Source organism: Capra hircus, chromosome 11 (genome assembly GCF_001704415.2).
Source record: "Capra hircus breed San Clemente chromosome 11, ASM170441v1, whole genome shotgun sequence".
NCBI classification, from domain to species: domain Eukaryota; kingdom Metazoa; phylum Chordata; class Mammalia; order Artiodactyla; family Bovidae; genus Capra; species Capra hircus.
In genome coordinates this window covers 103,131,388-103,155,440 of record NC_030818.1, presented here as the reverse complement: position 1 = coordinate 103,155,440, position 24,053 = coordinate 103,131,388, and the positions used below count along the sequence as shown (strand labels likewise).

The window sequence follows — 24,053 nt, the reverse complement described above, 5'->3', positions numbered from 1 at the left end:
GTGGGAGCTGAGTGCTCTAGGCTCGGAAGCTGGGCCCTCAGGCAGTGCAGCTCCCCCGGGGGCTGAGGAGGGGCTTCTGGGCCTGGGTGTCACTTCTACCACAGCCTGTGGCTCAGACACGTCACGTCTCCTCCGGCCCAGGCTGGGGGGATGGGGGAACATGGCCCGCCTGTCAGGGCACAGCAAGGGGGCCCACGGGCTCTTAAGGCATCCCTACCCCTCCTGGCCCAGGGGTCGTTGGATGTCTACTCCCCAGGGCTGGTGTTGGGGAGGTGCTTTAAACCACGGCTTCTCTTGAGAATCACACAGAAGAACGTGTTGGGTGCGTTCAGGGGGAAGCTGGGGCTCCAAACAGCAGGTGAGCTCAGAGGCTTAGCACTGCAGGCGGGCGCCGGCCGGGGCCCTGGAGCCTCCACTGCCCGGACCTCGTGCTAACAGGGAACGCTCCGCAGAGGATACGGAGGTGGTGACCAAGAGGGAGGCCAGCAGCCAGGATGCTCTGCAGACACCGTGGGGCCAACACCCACGGCCTACGGGCGGCCAGGGCGCAGGCGCACAGCCCGAGACTTCGGGCGTCCGTCCCCTCGGTCGGTGTAAATGGAAGCGGTATCCGAGGAGTCTGTCTCACGCTGAAAGAATTGGGTCAGACTGAGACCCGGATTATGTCTTGGAAGGTTTTTCCTCTCCTTATTGCACGCTTAAACCCCATCGACTAAAAAGCCTGCCGCGCCTCTAATCCGCCCCAGGTAGGGTTTATGGTTCTTGTCCACTTTAAAGATTAGGGCGGCCCGAGTGTGCAGAGGTTCGGCGGGGACGAAGGGGGGAGGATTACCCGCCAGGCGCGGCAGATGTCGGCCCAGGGCCCGTGGCTGGAAGCGCAGCCCGGCAACAGTGAGTCCTCAGCCCACGCAGGTAGCCCTGCGCTGGGCGCCCCCGCTGCCCATGGGAACATGGCGCCAGGCGGTGGCCATGTGCTGCTTGGGACCTTCTCTGAGGGACGTGCAGGATCCGCCACGCCGATGTCCCCGGGGCCTCTCCCGGCAGGCTGGCTCCCCAGCCCCTGCCGGCCGTGGGGAGAGAGGGCTCTTGAAGGCCTGCTGGCGAGGCGGATTCGGCCTCGCGGCCGCGCCTCCCCCGCCACTGGCTGCCCCCGGCTGTTCTGCTGCCTTTCTTCTAATGCCGGCCTCTGATCTGTCTAATCTCACGGGCCTCTTGTGCGCACACTCAATCCCCCGCATTAGCTGTCTGGACAGGATTCTGGTCCCTCCCTGTGGCTGCCCCCTGGGGGGTCCTCAGGGCTCGTCCGTTCATCTCAGTGCCTGCGGCATCCTGATGTTGGGGGGTTGCTTTCTTCAGATGGGGTGTCCCCCATCCCCAGGGCCTTTACGCGGGCACCGTGTCCCATTAGGGTCTGTTGGCACACTGGTGGACACCGTCTGTGTGGCAGGTAGATAAGAGGGTTTCCTCACACCGAGAGGCTCAGGCTGTCTGAAAGAGGGCAGGTCTACACCGGCCCGCTGCCTGGAGGCCTGCCGCCTGGAGCCCCACTGCTGCTGACCCATCCGGGAAAGACTGGCCACAAAGACCGGGGCTGGAGTCACGCCTGGAGGCACTTCCTGAGGCCATATCCACGCTTGCTTGTAGCAAGGATTTCAAAGCAAAACAAACGGAGATTTCGAAGGAGTAGCCACCACGGCCCGGCCCAGCCTTTGGGGCTGCTTGTAGGGCAGGAGAGATGGCACATGGGACGTAGACGCTGGCCTCTGGGCTGGTCTTGGGGCTGGGGGTCCTGGTGGACCTAGCCGCTCCAGGCCTCTGGCTCGTTCCCTGGGGACCAGCATGGGCCTTGGAGCAGGTCCAGCAGCTGGACACAGGCAGCCGCCTGCCCAAGGGGTGCACACGTTTGGTGCAGTGTCAAGGGGGTGAGCAGCCAGCATCTGGTGGCCATGGGCACCTGGGAAGGAGCCGATTTCTCCCTGGGGGCTGGCCCGTGGCCCGCATCAGGCACTCGCTCGTCCCGGCTTCTCCGACGGCCCCGCAGACCCTGCAGTGCTGGTGGCCACCGTCAGGTGCCTTGGTCCCTCCACAGGTCTCGAAGACGACCCGCAGGCTGTGCTGCAGACCGTCAGGAGGTACGTCCATGTCTTCTTCGGGTGTAAGGAATGTGGCGAGCATTTTGAGGAAATGGCTAAAGAATCAATAGATTCTGTGAAAACCCCGGACCAAGCGATTCTCTGGCTTTGGAAGAAGCATAACCTGGTCAACAGCCGCTTGGCAGGTGAGCACAAGCCACTGGGTGGCCGAGCCTGCGTGGGGCCTGAGTGGGCGGCGGGGGCGTGCCTGAGCGCCACCCTGCGCGCAGGGCTGCCTACCCATGGGGCCCATGGCTGGGCCGTCTGTGTGGACCAGTTTCCTAGTGACCTTGCCGGTGGCTGGCAGGCCACAGCCATCTGCAGCTCCCGTCCTGGCTTCCCAGACGCTCACGTGCTGCAGGGCTCCCAGCTGTGTGGCTGTGGACGCGCCCTTGCCCAGGGGGAGCCCGCTAGGCCCCCGAGTAAGCACAGCGGTTCGGTGGAAGACTTGGAGCACAGCTCACTGTCCACAAGGCATTCCAATGCCACCCTAGCTGCCCTCAGACCTTAGACCAGACCCCTCGGAGTGGCCTCGTTGGAAGAAAAACTGGGGCGCATGTGTGTTCTCAGAGTTAAGTAACTCAAACTGTTCCAAATCACTGGCAGATTAAAATTAGGCTTAAACATAATCCACCCAGAAATAAGTCTTAATAGAGATGAATAGAAAATGCCACCAAACTGTTGGTTTTTATTTAATCCACTGTATTATAAAAACATATTACAACTAAAGCACTAAAGAAAATTGGTTTTTCTGGACATTGTGCTGAGGGCTGCGGGTCCAGTCACATGGGAGTCATGCCTTGCCCGCGGCTGCAGGTGGAGGCCCGTCCGCCGCAGCCCTGGTTCTGACGGCTCCATGTCCAGGGCGTCAGGGCCCTCCTGCCCCAGCTGCTGCCCACCCCCAGCCCCGCCCTCACAGGGGCCTCGTGGTGACCCCATCGTGGCAGCCCTCAGCCCTGGAGCAGCCGGCGAGACCCCAGCCAGGCTGCGGGAAGGGGGCCTGAGATGGGGCCGCTCCTGTGCCTCCGTGTGTCCCCTGGCCCCTCGGTCCTGCCTCTGGGTTGAGGTCTGTGTGGTTCTGTGGGACGCGCCCTAGCAGCTCCTCTCCATCTCAGGCTGTGTGTTTCCAGACCCCAAAGGGGAGCACCAGGGCCGTGAGGCCACATGCCCTGTGGCCCCTGCCCAGCGCAGCCTGCCCCGAGCGCCCCTCTAACGAAGTGGCTCCTTGACGTGTGCTTCCAGCAGGACTTCAGGGTGGCAAGGCGTGCCCGGTCAGGTCAGGGAGTCCTAGGAGCCCCTGGGGCCACACTTGCTGTCCCCCGGGCCTGTGGGAGCACCGGGGTCCGCGGCCGTCACTGCATTGCGAGTGGAAGGGAACCGGCCGCTCAGAAGTGCAGCTGTGCGTGTGGGGGCTACACGGCTCTGCTTCTAGGTCTCACCCCCAAACAACAGCTGACGGCCCCGGCCGCGCTCTGCCCACGCGTGTGCGGAGCGAGGGAGCCGGAGGGAAGGTGTAGGAGAGGGTCCTCTTGGAGGTCTTTGTACCCATTTGGCACCTTCGGGAAGGGAGGACCACACCTTGGCACGGGCCAAGGTCAAGGGCGCTGAGCCAGGGACTCGCCCAGCCACTTCTGGTGTTTGGGACAGGGTCTAGCCAGGGGAGTGAAGGTGCCCACATGGGGACACTTCCTGTGTGGTGAGTGGTTCAGGGAAGCCAGCGGCTGTGCAGGGCGGGGTGGGAGGGACAGGGTGGTGGGCGGCGGGGAGGCCCCCGGGGTGCGGGGCAGGTGGCTGGAAGGTCTCTTCACCGCGGCCCTCCTCCTCCTCCAGGGCATCCAAGTGAGGACCCCAAGTTCCCAAAGGTGCCGTGGCCTAGCCCAGACCTCTGCCCAGCCTGCCACGAGGAAATCAAGGGCCTGGGGACCTGGAACGAGGGCCAGGTGCTGCTCTTCCTGAAGCAGCACTACGGCAGGGACAACCTCGTGGACACATACTCCGCGGACCTGGGGGACCCCAGCGAAGGCGCCCCGGCCCCGGGCGAGAAGCATGAGGGCAGCCAGGCTCCCCCAGAGCAGCCCCCCGCAGACCACGGAGCCGAGAGCTTGCGTCCGCCCAGCCTGCTGCCCCCCCGGCCTCGCCTGTCCGAGAGGTCGCAGCCGGGCCTGGACCTGCCGCTCGGGAGCCGGGCAGGGGGCGAGGGCCGCCGGGGTGCCGAGGCGGCCGCGGCCTTCCTGGGGATGGGCTTCTCCAGCCTGGACATGAGCCTCTGCGTGGTGCTCTATGTGGCCTCATCCCTCTTCCTCATGGTCATGTACTTCTTCTTCCGCGTGCGCTCCAAGCGGTGGAAAGTCAAGCACCACCATCCGTCCGTGTAGGACATGGCTAGACTGCAGAGCTGCCTCCAGCGGAGCTGCCACTTTGCTCTTCAGATCAGGGACGTCATCCACACTCTGGACCTGGCGGCCCCTCGAGGGGTCCTTCCGCTCCCCGCCTGTGTGGCCCAGATGTGTCCCCTACAGATCCTAGAGCAAAAAGACTCTGTTTTCATTATTCTGGGTCTCAAAACAGAAGTGGGTGGCCAAGCCCCAGGAACAAGACTTTCCGCCCGCTTTCACCTCAAGCTCCTTGACTGCAGGGCCTCGCTCTGGGAGTCGGGAGAAAACCCACACCCTTCCCCCTGCCGCCGGGGCCTGCCGCCTGCCGCCCTCTGCGGCTCCGTGAAGCCGGGCTCTCAGCGATTCCCTACGTTTGTGCCTCTCAGCTGCTGGTGGTCTCTGGGGCCCCGAGGCAGCTCAGGACCAGGGAAGGGAAGCTCCGAGAGTGTCGGGGGTGTGGAGGGGAGGCGGGCCCTTCAGAGGCGCTCTTTGTTTGTCAGCCTGGTGACATGAGGCTGTAAGGGGGTCCTAGTCTGTCCACCGCACAGACCTGGAGCGCTAAGCCCCACCGTGGCAGAGGGTGCTCTGTAGGGTGTCCAGAGGCACCCTCATCCTATGTGGTCATCCCCCAGCACATACAAGTCCCTGGGAGAGCCCCGCACTCAGTGGGAGGGAGATGGTGGCCCGTAGCGGGGCAGGCTGTGGTCTCAGCCAAGCTTCATTTTCCTGGAGCTGTTTCACCACAGGCTCCCAGGCTTTGATGATTTAATTGTCTAATATTGAATGGTTTTAACACATTATTTGTAAAACCCAAAAAGCTCAGCAGTAAATTTGCCTCTGAAATGTAAACGAAACAGGAACAACCACGGCAGGGAGCGTCTGCTGTGAGTGTGAGTGTGTGACCTTGGTGGGTGTCGCGGTGTCTCCCACCACGCCCGTCCCGCGCGCCGGTCACTGTGTTCAGTGAGCACCCCGGCAGCCCGACAGTCTGGGGAGGAGGGGTGGCCGACTCCTCAGGCAACTGCCTTCAGCTTCGTGGTCCCCTCCAGTGGGAGGTGTGACCTGGAGGCCTCCGGGCAGGGAACGCTCCACTTCTCTGCCGAGAGCTTTCTTCTGTTTGACACTTTTTAATGCCTAGAAGCCTTTGTGTTTCAAAAGCCACGGGCTTGTCTTCATGGCTGAGCTGCGTGCCTGGGTTACTGAAGACACCTGTTGTTTCTTTTCAACTTGAAAACTGGGCCAGTGTACACACAGCCCAAAGGAATATACTCAGAACCATTAATTAAACTGCCTTTGGTTTGCGCCAGATGCCGTTTTCTCCCCTAAGTACGTTTTTTCGACAGCGGGAACTGGGATGATGCTGTGAGTGGACGGTCTTGTGTACTTGACAGAACCCAGTGAAGGGCGACGTTGGCGTTCAGGGTTCCTGACAATATTGCAGGCTGAGGGGCGGCAGGCCAGGGTGGCTGCGGCAGTGTGTCCCGTTGCTGCTCGGAGCTGGACGCTCCCTTAAGGCAAGGGTTAAGTTCCATTTTCTAAAGTTGTAAGTATTGAGACTAATAAATATGATAGTTCGGTAATTTAAATGTATATTTATTTTCAATGGAAGGATTTTGATTAAAAAGAAGCTAATTGACATGGAAATGTCACTGAAATTTCTTACCTGCAAGAAAAATAAACATTTTGTATTTAAGTAAACTCTAATGTGCACATTTTAAAAATAAATCCGATATTTGAAAAAATTGTAATTGTTTTGAAGTAAAACTTGCTCTACCAGTGATGAGGTGTCTGGCAAGGGTGTATGGACTGGACCTCTGAAATTTCACAATGTCCAGTATTGAATCAGAGACTCTTTGGAAGACAGCCCAGGGACAGGCAGAAGGTGAAAGACAGGAAGTCCCCAATAGTTAGTTGATCTTCTCAGGGCCAAGCTAGACCGAGGGAGTGCGGGACCACAGCCCTCCTCTCGCGAAGGGGAAGAAGGAGGGGATGGCAACTGAGATGCCTGGGAATACTGCTCACAGGTACCGCGGGCGCCAGCTTCAGGGAACCTGAGGACCCCCAGACCAGAGTGCCCAGCAGCGCGGTTGCCCCCTCCCCTCAGCTTTGCCCCTGCACCTGCTTACTGCCCCCGATGCTAAACTATTTTGATTCTTTCTACCGCCTCCCCATACCTTGTTTTGTGGTGGAGAGGTCTCCAGTGGTCAGTGTAGCTTGGGGGAGTAAAGTTTCTGTGAATTCACCTTTCCAGTTGGGCAGCAGGCTCAGTCGGGGAAGGTGGGCGGCCGCGCCTCCTTCAGCACCGCAGACAGCGCCTCCATCCATCCACCTTGCCCCGAGGGTACGGGCAGCCCCCTGGTGTGCCAATCGGACAGGGCACTGAGTGACCAGTGGATGTGTGTCGGCTGCACCCCAGCCCGGGTGTGTGTGGTGCTGGTGCCAATGTAAGTGTACCATCTGGTAACCCTTGTCACTGGGGTGTCGGCGCTCTCTGCCCTTGGGTCCTTCTGAGTAGTTTCTATTGGGGGCGCCCTTCCTCAGGCTGCTCCGGGGCGGGGGGCGGGAGGGGGGTGGGAGGTGGCTGCGGCCTGAGACCTAGGGGCATTGCATGCTGGGGAGGTCGTGAGTGCAGAAAGTTCCTCAGGCCAGAAGCAACCGTTGAACAGGGCAGTACCTGGGACCAGAGCCTCAGCACGAGCCTGGACTGGAGGCCGATGGAGCTCTGAGGGCCGGCCGCCTGGACGATGCTTCCCGGAGGCCGCAAGCGGGAAAGAGCAGGAACTATAAGGTGGAGCACCCGCTTGGGGCGAATCCTCGGCCTCAGGGCAGGACTGGAGCTCAGGGCGGAGCTGCCCAAGGCTGCTTCCCAGGGACGGGCGGGGGGTGGGGCGGGCGGAGGGCCCGGGGACCTGGGAAGGTGGGGCGGCAGGCGCAGGGATGTGGGGGAGGGCGGACAGGAGAAGCCGAGGGCGGCAGGCGCAGTCGGGGGAGGTGGGTGGCCGCGCCTCCTTCAGCACCGCGGACAGCGCCCGGCCCGGCGGCTTACTTGTCTGACCAAGCTCCGCGCAACGGGACACGGGGAGGGCCCAGCCTTCCCGGGGCTCGCAGAGGAAGAAGAAAGAGCGCTGCCCGGGCCGCTTGGGTCCGGTCTGGCCCCGAGGCCTCGATGCTCCTGGAAACGGATCTCGAGGGCGACCGAGATCGGCCCCCGGCCCCCGCAACCACCGGCCTCTGCACCTTCGGCGGGACCAGGGGTAAGAGCCCCGCATGGCCTCCTGCAGTCTCCAGACTGGGCAGGAAGACCCAGAGGGGAAGCAGCACGGATGGGCAGAGGCGAGCAGAGGGACGAGGCAAGGAAGGCGTGCAGCACACTAAGGGCAGGGCGGAAAGAGTCTGGGAGGCCTCTGGTGGGTCCTGAGATGGGAACCTGGGCAAAGCTGGCAGACCCCTGAGTGAGTGGAAGGCCTGGAGCCCCCCTGTGATGGCCTGGGAAGCCTGGACCCACGCTGAAGGGCCCGCAGCTTTTCACAGAGCGCCTGGAGGACAGAAGGGACCTCGCAGGCATGTCTGGTGGTGAGGTGATGGGGCAGAGAAAGGGCTGCCAAGAAAATCCGGTGACCCCACGCTTCTCAGCTCCCACACAGCCCAGTCCTGCCCCTCCTAGCCGGCCCAACTGCACAGTGCCGAGAGCCCTGGGTCGGGTCTCCTGCCCGAACTGCACTCCCCAAGGGCCATTCGGTCACAAGGACGTTGGGAAATAATGGAGGCATTGTTGGCCAGTCGGCCAGATGCCGAGTGCATAGGCCCGCCCGCCCCTTCCCCAGTCAGACCACACATGGCCCCTCTCAGGCAGGCTTCCACAGCAGCTGACACTCAACGGCCGACACCCCTATGCACCCAACACCCGCTCAGCTCCCTGGCCTGGACGCCCTTGTCTTGTCCTGGGGAACAAACGGAGCACAAAGTGAAGGGGCACCTTAACTTTGCCTGCATGGGGCTTTTGCTCAAACTGAGATGTGGGGTCTGCTCAGAGCTCAGAGGGGACTGTGTTTCTCCTACCCAGGTCCTTCCACACTGGCCTGCAAGTTAAGTGTACAGACCAGGCCACCGGAGGCCAAGCAGAGGCAGGGTGACTATGGGGCATCACTGAGGGCTCCCAGGTGGAACCTCCTGAAGGATGGTACCAACCCCTAGTCCCCCAGCACTTTCTGGAGGCCCCCCTGCTCCTGCCATGCTCTGAACTGCCAGGACCCACAGTGCTGTGGGCTGACTGTGGGTGACGCAGGGGGTTGGCCTGGACTGTGACGGGCACCCTCCGGGGTAGGTGTGTCTTTACGTGCTAGGGTGGTGGGTTCCTGCAAGCTCACCTATTTGGACTGGGGGAGGAGGGCAGAATATGGGGAAAAGGGAGCCGGGGCTTCCTCTCGTACTAGAGGGTGTGGAAGGAAAAGAGTGGATCCCAGCATTCCCAGCTCCGTCCCTCCTGACCTGGAGTCTTGGCTGCATCGTGGAGTCCGAGCCGAGGACACTGGGTTCCCTCCGGAGACTCCCCCTTGCTTCCCCGCTCCCAATCCTGGGCTGCAGAGCCCAGGATTGGGTCCCAGAAGCTGCTCAGAGCAGGAAGGTCTGAGGTCGGGTCCGCTCCTGGCGGCTTCCCTGTGAGCCAGTGGGCGCCACACTCACCCTCTCTGGGTCTTGGGTCTCGCACGTGCCACCAGGCACTGTGACCAAGCCTCCCAGCTCGGAACCTCTCGGCCCCGAGCCTCAGCGGCGGTAGGATCCAGCTCCCTCCCTGACCGGCAGGCTACCCTCGGGCTTTCGCGTCGGAACCCAGGCCTCAGCCCTGAGCCGGCGCCGGGGCAGGAAGCTTCGGGGCCTGGTCAAGCGCTCTCGGGCAGCGCTGACACGGCTCCTCCCCTGCCCGTCCTAATCCCTGGGCCGGGCACTCGGGGCGGTTTCCCCGCACCGCAGTTCTCCCGGCAAAGGCGCGCAGAGTCCGCGGACGCCAGCGGCGCGTCTCCGAGACCCCGGCCCCGCCCCGCCCGCGGCCCCGCCCCCCCGCCGCTCCGCCTCCGCGCGGCCGGAGGCTCCGGGCCCCTGGGCGGCCCGCGGGCGCAGCGCCCAGCAGCGCCGGGAGTCGTGCAGACGCCGGCCCCGGGCCATTGAGGCCGTGGTCTCGCCGAGCCCCCGGAAAGTTCAGGACCGGAGAGGCTCTGCGGCGGGCGGCGGGACCCATGGAGGCGCGCGGGGAGCTGGTCCCGGGCCGGGAGTCGGCGGGCGGCGACCTGCTGCTGGCGCTGCTGGCGCGGAGAGAAGACCTGCGCCGAGGTGGGTGCCCCGGCCGAGCGGCTGCGCCCGGGAGGGCGGACCCCGTGGAGACTCAACGGCCCTCGCTCCCTTCCCAGCCTGGCCACGGAGGCGGCGGGAGCCAGGGTGCGCGGGCGGGAATGGGTGCGAGGGCCCCAGCACGGCGCGTCCCTACCTGAGCATCCCAGCAGCGGGCTCGCCTCTGGGCCCCTGGAGCTGTGTCGTCGGGCGTTTCGTCGCGGCGCTGGTGCCGCCCAGGCTGGGGGCCCTCTGGGTCCCAGGACTGGTTTGGAAAATACTCTTCCTTTAGGGAGAGTGTGCAGAGAGCAAACGTGTGTCCCAGTGTCGTTGGGATAGGAGAATCTCCGTGAAGGCTGCCTGCACCCAGACGCGCCACACTTTCCGGGCGAAGTCAGACACAAGGGCCAGCATGGAGCTGGACCCCGGTGGCTGAACTCCCTTAGCTAGAGTCCTGGTGTCTGCACTCACATGCACCTGCTCCATTGGCAGGGCTGGTCCTCTTGCAGGAAAACCCCCAGCGCCTTGGCTTCCCCGTGAACTGGGATGGTCCTCCACGAGCTTCCAAGCAGGCGGGACCCACAGGATGGGATGGAGCTGGCCCTGGAAGGGTGGGCAGTGGCGGGGTGGAAGCAGGTGGGAAAGGGGTTACATCCAGGCTGTGGGGGTCTCCTCCGTCTCCTGCTTCTTTATTTATTTATTTTCCGACGGTTCCTGGGAGGGGTGGCCACGGGAGCTGGGAGGAAGGGGTGGGAGGGCGGAGAGACAGGAAGGGAGGGGCGCGGGCTCTGCGTGAAACGTCTCAAGAGAGCCGGAGGGGATCGGGCCGGCAGGCAAGCGCAAGGCTGTGCTGGGCCCGCCAGCGCCGAGGGTAGGAGACCCCCGCCAAGGCTGGAGTCGCCATGCAGCGTAAGGCCCGGGTCGCCAGGGCTTCGCGAGAGCGCGAGGGGCGCGGCGGGAGAGGATTTTGCTCGACGCGGGGCTCCGCGGGTAGCGCGCTCCAGGAGCTGTCCGGGCCGCGGTGCTGAATCCGCGCCGCGCGGGCCTGTCCAGCGACCAGCTCTAAGGCGGGTGTCCTCGCCCGCCGCCCTGCCATTGCCCACCGGGGTTGGAGGGCCAGGGCAGGCAGCAGATCCTCAGGCTCCGCACCCAGGGCCGCGGTTTTGCCCGACGCGGGACCCGGTCCTTCGTGGTGCCCAGGGCTGTAGGAGGGAGGTTGATTCCGTTTCTCTCAGCATGGAGCAAAGGAAGGTCCCTCGCTTGCCCTTTCGCCGGCTGCCAGGCCGGCCTGGGGCTGGAGGGGGTCCACTGTCAGCGAGGTGAGTGTGCTGAGGTGGTGATATATTTGAGTAGGTTCCAGCTCCTGCTCGAGGCTCTCTGCCCTCGGGAGACCTTTTCTAAATTAACAGATTGTCCTCATGCCCTGAACACCCTGCAAAGCACCCCCATGGACCTGTGGCTCTCACAGGCAGGCCCTGCATTTTCCCAGCCTGGTTCCCCCCCCCCCCCGAGGCCTGCAGTCCCAGGGGAGCAGAACCCAAGTGTCTCTATGGGGAAGGCAAAATGCCTACTGTGTGTGCTCAGGCATCCATGTTTGAGCAAGAGGACAGAGCGTCCATACATCCAGTACCCCACAGGGCCACCCAAAGACAGGCCTGGGTCAGGGCCACGGGGCTGGGCAGCCACACCTGCCACAAGTCTCGGGCTACCATGGTGCCTGACTGTGCGAGGAAAGAGGGCCATTGGGTGGTGGATGCCCCATGGCCCATGTGTGCCGGGCCTCTGGTGATGGTAAGGACCTGGTTTCCAGCCCAGCCTCTGAGACAGCCCCCGGGGGCGAGGGTTTCATTTGAGCTCAAAGTTCGTCCTTCGTGCACTGGAAACATTTTGCAGTTGAGGGTATCTGCCCTGGGCATGTTTCTAAGCCTAGCTTCAGTTGTCCTGGATTTCCACTGTGGGCCAGGCACGGACTTCCGAGCCACACTTTCCCTGAACTCAGGGAGCTGGGTGGCCACCCAAGGGGACGAGGGTGTGCCGGGAAGGGGGCCTCCTGGCAGCCCGGTCCTGGGAGCTGGGTGCGATGGGGAGGCCTCGACTCTGTGCGGCGGCCCTGAGCGCGGTGGCTCCTCCCCGCCTGCAGAGATCCCGCTGTGTGCCGGCTGCGACCAGCACATCCTGGACCGCTTCATCCTCAAGGCTCTGGACCGCCACTGGCACAGCAAGTGCCTCAAGTGCAGCGACTGCCACGCGCCGCTGGCCGAGCGCTGCTTCAGCCGTGGGGAGAGCGTGTACTGCAAGGACGACTTCTTCAAGTGAGCCCGCCAGCTGCCTGGGGGGAGGGGTGGCGCACCCAGGGGGACCCCCGGGGCCTTCGCGTAACCAAGTCTGGAGCCCTGAACCCCCCCATCTCCACACCCCTCCTGTTCCCAAACAGGGCACCCCGGGGCCTCTCTGTTGGCGGCTGGGCTGGCCCACTAACAATCTTTTAAAGTAATTAATTTTGTGAATCATTGAAGCAGCCGTTAAAATGATAACCCCGTTTGTAAACCTCTATTGGACGTGCTCTCTCTTCGTGTTGGTCTTGTATTCGTGCTTAATGGTGGGGATGGGGCTCCTACCCGGCAGAGGACTCATGGGTTTGCAGGTCGGCCCCGGTGGCCAGGGCCCTGCCCTTCCGAATTCACCTCCCCCATCCGGGCACAGAGGACAGCTGTGTGCCCCAGAGCATCCGGATCCCCTTCTCGGTAGTCCCTGCGGGTAGTCTCTGCGACCAGCGGCAGGGCCGGGGAAGCCGTCCTCCAGGAACCGCCCTGCCCCGCACCGCCTTCGCGGTTCTCCGACCCGCTCCGGGCGAAGGAGAGGCGGCCGCTCTGAGCCGCGCCCTGTGCGTCCCGCAGGCGCTTCGGGACCAAGTGCGCTGCGTGCCAGCTGGGCATCCCGCCCACGCAGGTGGTGCGCCGCGCCCAGGACTTCGTGTACCACCTGCACTGCTTCGCCTGCGTCGTGTGCAAGCGGCAGCTGGCCACGGGCGACGAGTTCTATCTCATGGAGGACAGCCGGCTCGTGTGCAAGGCAGACTACGAGACAGCCAAGCAGCGAGGTCAGTGGGAGAGGGCGACGGTCACGGGGCTCGGCCTGAGCACGGCCCACCCTCCCCTTTCCTCCCCTGCAAAGCGGGGCTAAGGCCCGTCCGGGTCGGGTGTGGAGGGATCCTTCCCTCCAGCGTCCCCAGCGAAGCGCTCACTAAGCGGCAAGAACTTAAGCGTCTTCTCTCTGGGCGGAGGTGTTGGGGGCGCCCCTGCCTCCAGGTCCGGGAGCCCGAGATGGAGGGAACAGTTAGCAGACCCAATCTGGGAAAGCCGGGTCTGGGGTCTTAGTAGCCGCCTCCCTCCCGGGCGTAGGGAGATTGGCCTGAATTACGTGGATTAGCTCTGCGGGTCTGAATTATCGCCCTAAATCCTTGACCGTGAAGATCAGACCCTACCCACACCCTTAGAACAAAGAGGAGCGAGGGAGGGTTAGGGGGGCAGCGCTTGTCTGTGGGGGGCCGAGGCTGGAGGCGCCTGCGCCCGGATCCAGGGCGGCTGGGTCCCTAAAGAAGGCCGCCTCGGGGCCGCCCCTGGCTGGGCCGTGGCACCGCCCAGCGCGTTTCCTCCATCGCTCCGGGCACCCGCGTCTCGCAAAAACCTCTGGCCTCCCCGCTGAGGCGGCGAGGCGGACGGTCGCAGCGGCGGCGGCGGCACCTCTGGCCCCGACGTGCGCGGGCCCCGAGGGAGGTGGGAGCGCCGAGCAGGCCCAGCCTCACGCCTCCCCCGCGGTGCAGAGGCCGAAGCCACGGCCAAGAGGCCGCGCACGACTATCACAGCCAAGCAGCTGGAGACTCTGAAGAGCGCCTACAACACCTCGCCGAAGCCCGCGCGCCACGTGCGGGAGCAGCTCTCCTCCGAGACCGGCCTAGACATGCGTGTCGTGCAGGTCAGCGCCCCGGGGCCCCCGCGCGCCCTGCGAGCCACTGGCAAACAAGGGCCACCCTGGGTCCCAGAGCGGCGGCCACTCATCGGCCCCTACCGCGCTCCCCGCCCCCAGGTGTGGTTCCAGAATCGCCGGGCCAAGGAAAAGAGGCTCAAGAAGGACGCGGGCCGGCAGCGCTGGGGCCAGTATTTCCGAAACATGAAGCGCACCCGAGGCGGCTCTAAGTCTGACAAGGACAGCGTCCAGGAGGAGGGGCAGGACAGCGACGCGGAGGTCTCCTTCACCGGTACAGGCGGAGTTGGGAAGAGCGTTGGGCTGATTGACTGCTGGAGCCTGGGAATCAATGTCCCGGTCCCCGTCTCTATAGACCCTGGCGCCCATCCCCAAGCCCTGTGGTTTGGCCACACGGGACCATTGCCCTTCTTCTGGAGGGGGACCGAAACCCTGTGGCTTGCGCGTGTCCCTTGGCAGGCTTTGTCCTGGAGGGAGGGTCTGACCATCCCCCCACCCCCGCCCCCACCCAGGGCACTTGGTACTTAACAGTGATTTTTTAGGAAGGCAGCATCACAGTCTTGGGTGATGAAAGGTCCTAGCTGCTTAGAGTTGGAGGAGGGTCCACCCTCATCTCTGGAACCCAATTATCTCCTTTCACCAAAGCAAGGAGTTCCCCCCCCCATCCCGCCCCCAGCCAGCTCTTAATGTCCATCCTCAGAGGGTTTGTTTAGGAGATTGTTTGGCGGCATTGTGACCTTAGGCTACTCACCTAGCCTCTCTGAGCCTCAATTAACTTATCTACAAAATTGGGCAGCCTTGGGATCATACTGGATCTCTGGGTGCCGACTGGACAGTTCTTGGCCCTGATCCCAGCACACAGTTCCATAGGAATCAGGTGGGATGGAGCTGAACAAACTCAGGGGTGAAAGGGTGAGAGATGTGGGCTGACCCGTCCTGGTGTGGCACACCGCGCCTTAAGGGGGCACTGAGGGGGACCAGAGGTGGCAGCAGGTGGGTACTAAGCATCGCCCTCTGCTTCCACTGCAGACGAGCCAGCCATGGCCGACATGGGCCCCGCCAGTGGCCTCTACAGCAGCCTGGGAGAGCCTGCCCCGGCCTTGGGCCGGCCCTCGGGGGCCCCGGGCAGTTTCCCGCTGGAGCATGGAGGCCTGGCCGGCCCAGAGCAGTACAGAGAGCTGCGCCCCGGCAGCCCCTACGGCGTCCCCCCCTCGCCTGCCGCCCTGCAGAGCCTCTCTGGCCCCCAGCCCCTCCTCTCCAGCTTGGTGTATCCTGACGCCGGCTTGGGGCTCGTGCCCACGGGAGCCCCAGGTGGGCCCCCACCCATGAGAGTGCTGGCAGGGAACGGACCCAGCTCCGACCTTTCCACCGGGAGCAGCGGGGGCTACCCCGACTTCCCTGCCAGCCCTGCCTCCTGGTTGGACGAGGTGGACCACGCTCAATTCTGACTTGAGTCCCTGTGCCCTCGAGCCTCGGGCGTGAGGAGTCTTGGTAGCAGCTCTCCTGCCTGAAGCACGGATTTCTGCAGGACGCAGTGCCTCGGGGAACAGGATGCAGACTCCGGAGGGCTCATTTCTGGGAGTGCCCCTCCCACCCAGGCAGAGGGACTCTCCCAGTACGGTTCTGAGAGGCTGCTGCTGCTGAAACTGGGGGCCTCTCAGCAAGCCTTGTTTTGTAAGCAGATTTTTCCCTTTATCGACCAATCAACCGACTGCTTGCCGCTGTTTCCCCACAGGAAATGTCACCCTGGGGGGGCCAGGCCTTTGCTCCCCTCAGGGGCCTCTGCCCAGACCAGCACAGCCCTCAGGCTGGAAGATGCTTTAATTTCTAAAATTAAAAATAATACTAATTGTGCTTTCGTTTCCCAGGTTCTATATATCTGAATTCTCTAGCCCCCCGCCAACCCTCTCTTTAAGTCAGAGATCAGGCTGTCTGTCCAGGCAGGAGGTGGCTTTGGGGAGGCCACACCTGCAAACTTCCTGTTCCCTCTAGGGGCCTCCCTGCCACCAATTCCTGTCTTCCCCGGGACCCTCCCCACCCCTCCCCTGGGGCCATTGGGTCTAGATCTTTCGATGCTTCTGGACCCCACTACCCTGGGGGTGGAGGCGGACTCTCGGAACCCTTAAGGAGCTTCCTCCAGTCCAGACTAGGTTTTCATCCCTGCACCCCCTCCCCCTGACCTGTCACAGCTGCCCTCAGAGCTCAGGCCAAGCCCAGCCCACCTATTTCCATTGCCAAACATCCCCCAGCTCCCGTTCTCCCTGTGGGCTCCGACTGCCCATGGATTGGACGCCCCACAGGCAAAGGAAGGGCGGGGCGGGGGCTCCTCCCAGCTGCCCCCCTGCCAGATGCTTCTGCCGCTGGCCACCACGGACACAGACGCTGGCCGCGTGTGGATTCAAGTTATTCCTCAAGCCTGCATCCCCAGCTACCTGTTGTTGCTGTGACGTTCCCCTGTCTTTTATTTATTCCCTGACCATCAGGTCTCTCCCAGACTTCAATAAATTCGTCAGTTACAGTCATTGGAAGGCCTGTATGTTCAGTGAGGCTCAGGGTTGGGGGAGGAGAGGGCGTTGGGGATGAGGATGGATCTCTGAAAGCTGGAAGCCCCGTTGGGGTAGCTGTTGGCTTCTTGCCAGGGACAACACCTGGTGTGGATAGGGGGCCCCTTTGTCCTGAGATCCGCCAGGCTTCTGAGCACTGGACGGAGACTTAGGAGAACAGACGGTCCAACCTCAGGTGGAGGGGCTGGGCCTTCCCACTCTGTCCCTGGGAGAGGTGGGCGCTGGGGTGGCCAGGTGACAGGACCAGGCAAAACTGCTCACCACTTGGAGCAGGCTTCAGCAGGGGGAGGGGGCTGCAGGAGTCAACTAGTCTGGAGATTCAGGAACGCGGTCACCAGGGGCTCTGCAGCTAGGATTCCAGTCCCAGCGACCTGCTAACTTGCTGTGAGAAGCTGAGCAAGTGACCTGGCGAGGAGGAGGGGAGCTCCCCAGATGTCCCCCACCCTCCCCGACCACCAGGCAGCCCAAGGGGCTTTGGTCAAGCCACTTGCCCCCCAATCCCGCCCACCCCAGTAGGGTCAGCTCCCTCACCAGCACGTGCTGTTGCCCTGAACCCAGAGCGTGCCCTCCCCTCCCCCCAAGAATGTTGCTGGCAGCTGCCAGGAAGAATGGCAAGGAATGGGGGAGGCCCTCGGGAGGAAATTCAGGGAATCAATGGGAGAAGTGTCCCCATCACCCTTCAGTCTAGGGGAGTGCCCAGGGAAGAGCCTGGCTGAGCCGAAGTGCGAGTGGGTGGTGTGTCAGCCGCCGGTGAGCAGAGGCCTAGTGGCTGGAAGTGAAAGGTGTCCCAGGCTGGACTAGGGGTTGGTGGTCTGAGATCTCAGCCTCCCAGGAGTGTGGCTGAGCCGCACAGGGGCGCGGTCCTCGAGGGGACCACTTTGGACTCTCTCCTGCAAGGGGCGCCCTCGAGGGGAAGGAAGACAGCCTGTCTGGGTGGGATTCAGCGTTTGGGGAGGGGGCCTGGCGGAGGCGGGACGGACGCTGCCGCCTCGGGCAGCCCAAGGGGAGTATAAATCCTCCAGTCGCCGCGGGCCCCACCCCCCAACCCTACCCCCGGCCTGGACACCTCCCCCAGGCCGCCTGGGACCTTTCAGGCACTGACAGGTTAATAAAGTGCCAAGTGTGCCCGAGGGAGCCTCCGCCTGGTCGCGGGCTCCCAGCTGGCGGCGCGTCCGGGCGGCAACGGGGCCCCAGACCCCAGACCTGGTGGGGGTCCGGGGAGAGTGGACCCCGTCGGGGCCGCGCCCCGCGTCCCGGCGGGCGAGCGCTCAGCTGAGTGGGTCTCGGTCAGCCGGGCGTATGCACACCTCGCGGGTCTGTCTCCCCACTTGGGCGGAGCGCCTGCCCCCGGGTAACCCCTTCCCGCGGGCCCGCGCGGGCAGACACGAGGGCTCCCAGGTACTGGCCCAGCTCAGTATGGGGACGTGACCCTGGACTGGGAGGGTGGGCAAAGCCCTAACCGAGGCCCAGTGAGGAGGCGAGCGGGGCCGATCTCAGGCCGGGAGGACCTCGGGCGGGTCCGCAGAGGAAAGCGGACGCCCATCTTACGGGCCCCTGCGGGGGTCACCTGGAGACCACGACGGCTTATTTCCCACGATGGACCCTGTTAACCGGGCGGGCCGTCTAGAGGCGTGTGGGAGTTAGCGCAGGATGTGGGCTCCCGACGCCCTGTCTCCCTGCGGATGCAGGCGATGGGCTCCCAGCTCAGAGGCCAGGGGCGCGCCCACGAGGGGTTTTCCCGCCCAACCCGCTCCTGGCAGCCAGGGCCCTGAGAAGCGGGTGGGCGCAGGGTCTGGGGCGGGGCCGGGGGGCTGGGTGCGGCTGCCTTCCGGAGGCTGGAGCTGGGGGCGGCGCCGCGTCCGCCCCTGACTCCCTCGGAAATGCGGCCAGCGGGTGTGGGAGGCGGGCTCGGGGTGGGAGGCACCCTGGCGGGGAGGCGGGACACACCAGAGCATTTTTTTCCTGAGGGGCTGGGGCTTGTTCACTTTTGAAAAACAGTAACCTCTGTATCGTAATACTTAGAACTTTAAATTTTAACATAAGCGGAATATTCATCTTGACCGTGTTATCACACTTTTCATCTTTGAATCCGACGATTGCATACATTATCAAAGGTGAATACCTGAATGATAAAAAACAATTTCGACCAGTATGTAAAAGGACTTCTTTCCTTTTAAATATAAAATTTGCTCAGGGCGGGTGAAAGCTCTGGAATCAGGGACACCCCTTCCTCCCCCTCCCCCCTCTCCTGGAGACCTGGGGACCCACTGGCTTCTCTTCCGCAGGCAGATCGCGCGGTGTGTCTTGGGGACTGGCCCCCGCCTGGGGCAGGAGGGGGTTGGGGACCCAAATCCCAGGAGCTTGCCTGGTTGAGCAGCCAAACGATAAATCAGTGGGTTTTCAAAGGACTCAGTCTGGAGCTCTGAATCCCAGGGGCTGTAATGATCAATTCTTTAAGCCCATAATTGTTCAAATTACTCTGAGCAACATAAAACATTAATTTTAAGAAATTTAATAGAAAAAAGCTCTTCAAATCCGCAACGAGATAAATGACACCCAGCATTCCGACCTTTTTCCATACCTTGGTGACATTGAATAATCTGAAAGGTATTTACATTTTCATTCTTCGTGGGAAGTGTTGACAAGCTTTTGGCCGTGGGCGAGGTGCTCAGTGGCACGCGGGCCCCCCTCCCCCCTAATTAATGGGGGAGCAGCGACTTCATAAGCAGAATTTTCATCAGTCTGCCTAGGTGACCTGCGGTGACGGCTCCCACCCCCCTGGCACTGATGCAGCGCAGCTCATTTTTTACCATAAAAATATTCCCTCCTGACCAGCAGAGCCCCCCCTCAGCATTCAAAAAGAGATAGGAGCCTAAGAAGCAGTTGTCTCGGGGGGCATCGCAGGAATGCAGTCCAAGGCCAGACCTGGGAGAGAAGTATGGAAACTGCAGACTCCAGAGTCAAGGAGACACACGTGTGCATGTACGGGAGCGTGTGTGTGCGTGTGTGTGTGAGAGAGAGCGTGTCACAGCGGGTGCGGAGGCCATCCCCAGAGGAGTGGCCATAAGCCCCCAGATGCTGACACAGTCCTCAGTTCCACATGCTCCCGAAAGCCCGTCCAGACAGTGGGACGTGCCCACTGAGGTCACACTTGCAGAGCTGGGGCTGGAGTCAGGTCCCAGTGAGCACGAGGGGCACGGGATGAGGATGTCCAGGGCTCCCCTGAGCCCCATGCCTGTGGTTAAGGACCTGGTGGAGCACACGGGCTCCAGCTAAGGGACCTGGGACCCTCCCCTCCATTCTACTTACTCACTGCAGCTGTGTGACCATGGGTGAGCTGCTCAACCTTTCTGAGCCTGAGGAGTAGCACGTATAACCTCCTCTCCGGGTTTGCTAGGACACTTCCCAAGGCAAAGCCGGAAGCAGGCACCACTAAAGCACCCAGTGCACTGTTCTTAGGGCAAATCCCATTGACCAGGAGGTGGTGGGACCCACCGGACCCAGGGGGCCGTACACACTTGCGACACAGAGCTCTGTGGGGCACGGATGCACATGCCAGAGACACTTGTACGCACACACCTTCACCCCCTCTCCACACAGCTCACACTCAGCCCCCTGTGCACCCACATTCTCTGAGGGCAAAGACATGTGAACCGAGGTCGGATAGGGGGATCCCAGTCTGCTGTTCCAGATGTCAAATGCCCACCTCGGTCAGGCTTGGATCAGACCTGCCTCGGGGCAAGGGCGTGGACAGGGTTGCCCCAGGACCGTTCCCCTACCTTGTAGGTCTGGTTGCTGTGAGGGGAACCCCACTTCCCTCTCAAGTTCTGGAAGCCCTATGGTGCCCTGGGATGCTTTTTTTTTTTTTTTTGATGTGGACCATTTTTAAAGTCTTCATTGAATTTCTTACAACCTGAAGCTCTGTGTTCCCAGTCCCGAATATGTGCAGCTCCCTCGGGTCCAGTGGGTACCACCGCCTCCAGGTCAGTGGGATTTAAAACCAAAGCAAGTTTTATGCTTTGTTATTTGGGGCCAGGAGGCATGTGGTGTCTTAGCTTCCTGACTAAGGGTTGGACTCACACCCCCTACGTTGGAAGGTGAAGTCTTGAACCACTGGACCAGACTGCTAGGGAAGTCCCCCTGTGCTTGAGAATGGAGGGGCGGGGAAGCCAGATGGAGTCAGGGCTGGCTCACGCCCATCTGCCCTGCTCCGTCAGTGTCCGCCCCCCTGGTGGCAGGCAGGGTGAGGAATGGCTGGAGGAGGTCCTTGTCTACCAGGACCCCGTCCAAGAATCTGGCGGCTTCCCTGCTGTCTCAGACGGTGAAGAATCTGCCTGCAATGCGGGAGACCTGGGTTCGATCCCTGGGTTGGGAAATCTCCTGGAGAAGGGAATGGCTATCCACTCCAGTATTCTTGCCTGGAGAATTCCATGGACTGAGGAGTCTGGCGGGCTACAGTCCGTGAGCTCGCAAAGAATCGGGCACGGCTGGGTGACTAACACTTTTGCTTTCATACTTCTCACACTAGAACCTGAGGGCCGGGAGGGACGCCATGGCCCAGCCCCACGTTGGTGGTCCCTGCTCAGCACCACGGCAAGCCCTGTGTCCTCATCCGTCAGAGCGGTGATCCTGGTCATCGCGCCCAGGAGGAGGCGCTCACAGTCCCGGCTCCAGGGAAACAGGGATCAGAGCCCTGGAGATGCTGCTCCCCGCAGTCAGGACGCTGGGAGGGGAGAGATCAGAGGCCCGGGCACTGCTGGTGGGAATGTCCACGGAGCAGCTGAGGAGAACCGCTTGATGGATCCAGAGATAGAAACCTTGAATCACCACGTGATGCTATTTCACTCCTAGGTCAAACCCAAAGGACCCGAAAACAGGGACTCAGACAAGCACCTTTACAAGCGTGTTCGCTGCAGCCACAACGCGGATGTAGCCCAAACATCCATCCATCTGTGCGTGAATGCTAACAGTGGGCCACCACTACCGTGGGGTGGGGCACAGACTCGCTACAACTCGGGAAGTTAGAAAGGCCGTGCTGCGTGAAGGAGTGAAGTGAAAGCCGCTCAGTCGTGTCCGACTCTTACCAGCTGAGCCACTAGGGAAGCCCAGGAATACTGGAGTGGGTAGCCTGTCCCTCCTCCAGGGGATCTTCCTGACCCAGCCTGACACAAAAGGCCACACACACTGTGTAATTCAGTCTCCACCAAGTGTCCAGAGCAGGTGAATCCATAGAGACAGAAAGTGGATTCGGGGCTCTGGGGTGGGCGGGATAAGGCGTGGCTTGTCCGGGGTTTCTCTTCGGGCAGGAGGAGGTGCTTTGACTCAGGTGGTGGCTGCACCTTGTAGACTTTAAAATGGTTCGTTTTATGTTGCGTGGATTTCACCTCAGTTATACAAAGGGTGCCCACTCACCCTCCCAGGCAGAGCTGGCTCACAGCTAATACGAAGAGCAGGAAATCGAGCAAGGGGGGCCACGTTAGAGTCCCCCTCCCCCCCTCCCCGCCCCGCCCCTCCCCCTCCCCACCCCTCTGCCCCTCCCCCTCCCGTCCCCCCTCCCTGTCACCCTCCTTGTCCTCCTCCCCGTCCAGCTGGCTCCTGGGATCAGCATCAGGGTCCCACCCCTTTAAGAGCTCCCTCTTCCCAGACGGGTCCCTCAAAGGCCCTCCCAGAGCCCCTCCCCTCTGCCCCCTCCCCTCCAGGGTGGTGCACACAGAGGGTCCTCAGCACTGCTGCGGAGACAGGGGGACAGTGTGTCTGTGCCCTGCGTCCCTGGACCCCGCCTGCAAGACAACGGCCTGGCCGCAGGGGCACGCTCCCCGGCTGAGGACAGCGGCCTGCTGTCACCAGCTTCCAGCGGGCGACGAGAATGGATGCTAACGACATGCTCCCCATCCTGGAAAGGGCTTGTCAGGACTGGAGCAGGATGTGGAAGACCCCACTGCTGGGGGGAGGCCTTCCAGGCCTGGTGGTCATTCAGGGAGTGGCTCAGTTGTGTCCCCAAGGCAGCCTGCCCTGACCGCCAGCCTGGTTTGACCTCCAGAAAGGTCAGATGTTAAGACCTGTGATGTTCCCGGGTGATACGTGACTTGGTGGCACACATCCCCTTCACATGCTGCCTCCGCCCCACTTTCTTTCTTTGCTGGGGAAACAAAGCTGGCTGTAGGCTGGGTGAGTGGCCAGTGCTGGCAGTGGCCCCTGGGGCTTCTGCACTCTGGAGGGCAGGGGAGGCCGGCCAGCCAGCCACGGCCAGCTCTGAGCTGCGGGCACAGGTCCCCAGGTGATCGCAGGCAGGTGAAAGGAGGGGTGACAGGAGGGAAGGGGTCCTCAAGCCTCCAGCTACTCGGGCACCTCACATGACACTTACTCCTCCCGAATACCTGTGGCCGCAGTGTTAAGCCTGCAGACGGGGCCCCAAGCCTCATTGCGCCTGGCATCTGGGTGGGGTGTGGGGAACACGTTCCCTCCATGGGGGTCCTTGGAAGCCAGGCTCGTCCTGGGGCATGCGTGCTCAGTTGCCTCAGCCATGTCTGACTCTTGTAACCCTGTGGACTGCAGCCCATCAGGCTCCTCTGTCCATGGGATTCTCAAAGCAAGAATACTGGAGTGGGTTGCCATTTCCTTCTCTGGATCGTTTTCCCAACCCAGGGATCAAACCTGCACCTCTCAGGTCTCCTACATCGGTAGGTGAGTTCTTTACCGCTAGCGCCACCTCGGACGTTCCTGACCTGGGACAGGAGTTTCCTATACCTTCCGGAAGATTCCATCTTGGATGGTCAGCCAGAAGCTGCTGAGGCAAGACCCTCAGCTGGCTTTTTCTTGCAGGGAGGGTGGCTCCCTCTCTCCATGACAAATGCTCTCTGTTCAGAGCTTGGCTAATCTTTAGAATGACAAGGTTTAAAGTTTAATTAGCAAGTTCCTCTTATGCAAACTCTCCTCATTAAACAAAGTGCCCTATTAGTTAAAAGGACGCCCGGTGGGGGTGGGCTCTGGACACACCGCTGGCAGGGCTGAGGGCGACCAGGAAGCGAGTTTTATGAGCTGCGGCCTGAGCCGGGTCGTAACTGATGTGGGCGGAGTTCTCCCCTCAACCTTCAGGTGACACCAGGCTTCAGAACGGAGCCGGGGTGGGGGGTGGCTGGCTGGCAGGGAGGTGAAATATGGGGGCCTGGGGTACCTGACTGCCTGGAGAGATGATGTCACCTGTGGGGACCACCTAGCCTGGGGCCCTCCAGGGATCTGAAAGACGGCCGGCTGGTGAGAGCTTCTGGGGTCTTCCCTGGGGTCTCCTGGGGGTCCCTGGCCTCCTGGCCCATCTCCTAGGTCAAGAGGGCAGAGGCCACTGCCCGGGCTTACAAACTAATGCCGATGGCTCATGCTCTGCTTAGGAAAGTGGTGTGTGCTCATCCTGCAAAATATGACCAAAGTAGAAAAACAAAATCTCACTCCGCCCTCCCGGTGCCCGGAATTCCTCCAACCGAAGATGCCGTGTTGGCGTAGCTCCGTCCAGACTTTCTTCACTGTGGCTTGCGTGTCTGGGGGTGTCGCAACCATACACAGCTGCTTCGTGACCTGCTTCTTCTCTTTGGTGTCACAGCCTGGCCGTTTCCTGGGCCATGAAGTGTCCTTTCTGAGACGTGTCTGCTGGTGGTCTTGTCTGAGGTCTGACTGGCCAA

The 24,053-nt window shown here is 62.2% G+C and overlaps 1 protein-coding gene across 3 annotated transcripts in view; it reads left to right on the top strand.

Moving 5' to 3' along the window:
* Positions 1-16,338, top strand: part of LOC102189594 (LIM/homeobox protein Lhx3) — a 35,044-nt gene extending 18,706 nt beyond the window's left edge. Inside the window, exons 11-17 of one of the 3 annotated variants that reach the window (XM_018056084.1) lie at positions 2,090-2,278; positions 3,963-4,169; positions 11,973-12,144; positions 12,730-12,932; positions 13,656-13,807; positions 13,919-14,090; positions 14,846-15,264. In XM_018056084.1, the coding sequence (XP_017911573.1) occupies positions 2,090-2,278; positions 3,963-4,169; positions 11,973-12,144; positions 12,730-12,932; positions 13,656-13,807; positions 13,919-14,090; positions 14,846-15,264 (1,514 nt within the window). Of the gene's footprint in view, positions 1-2,089; positions 2,279-3,962; positions 4,170-7,673; positions 7,762-9,626; positions 9,836-11,972; positions 12,145-12,729; positions 12,933-13,655; positions 13,808-13,918; positions 14,091-14,845 lie in introns of those variants that run through there. The other 2 variants (XM_018056086.1, XM_018056085.1) reach the window with 2 other exon arrangements.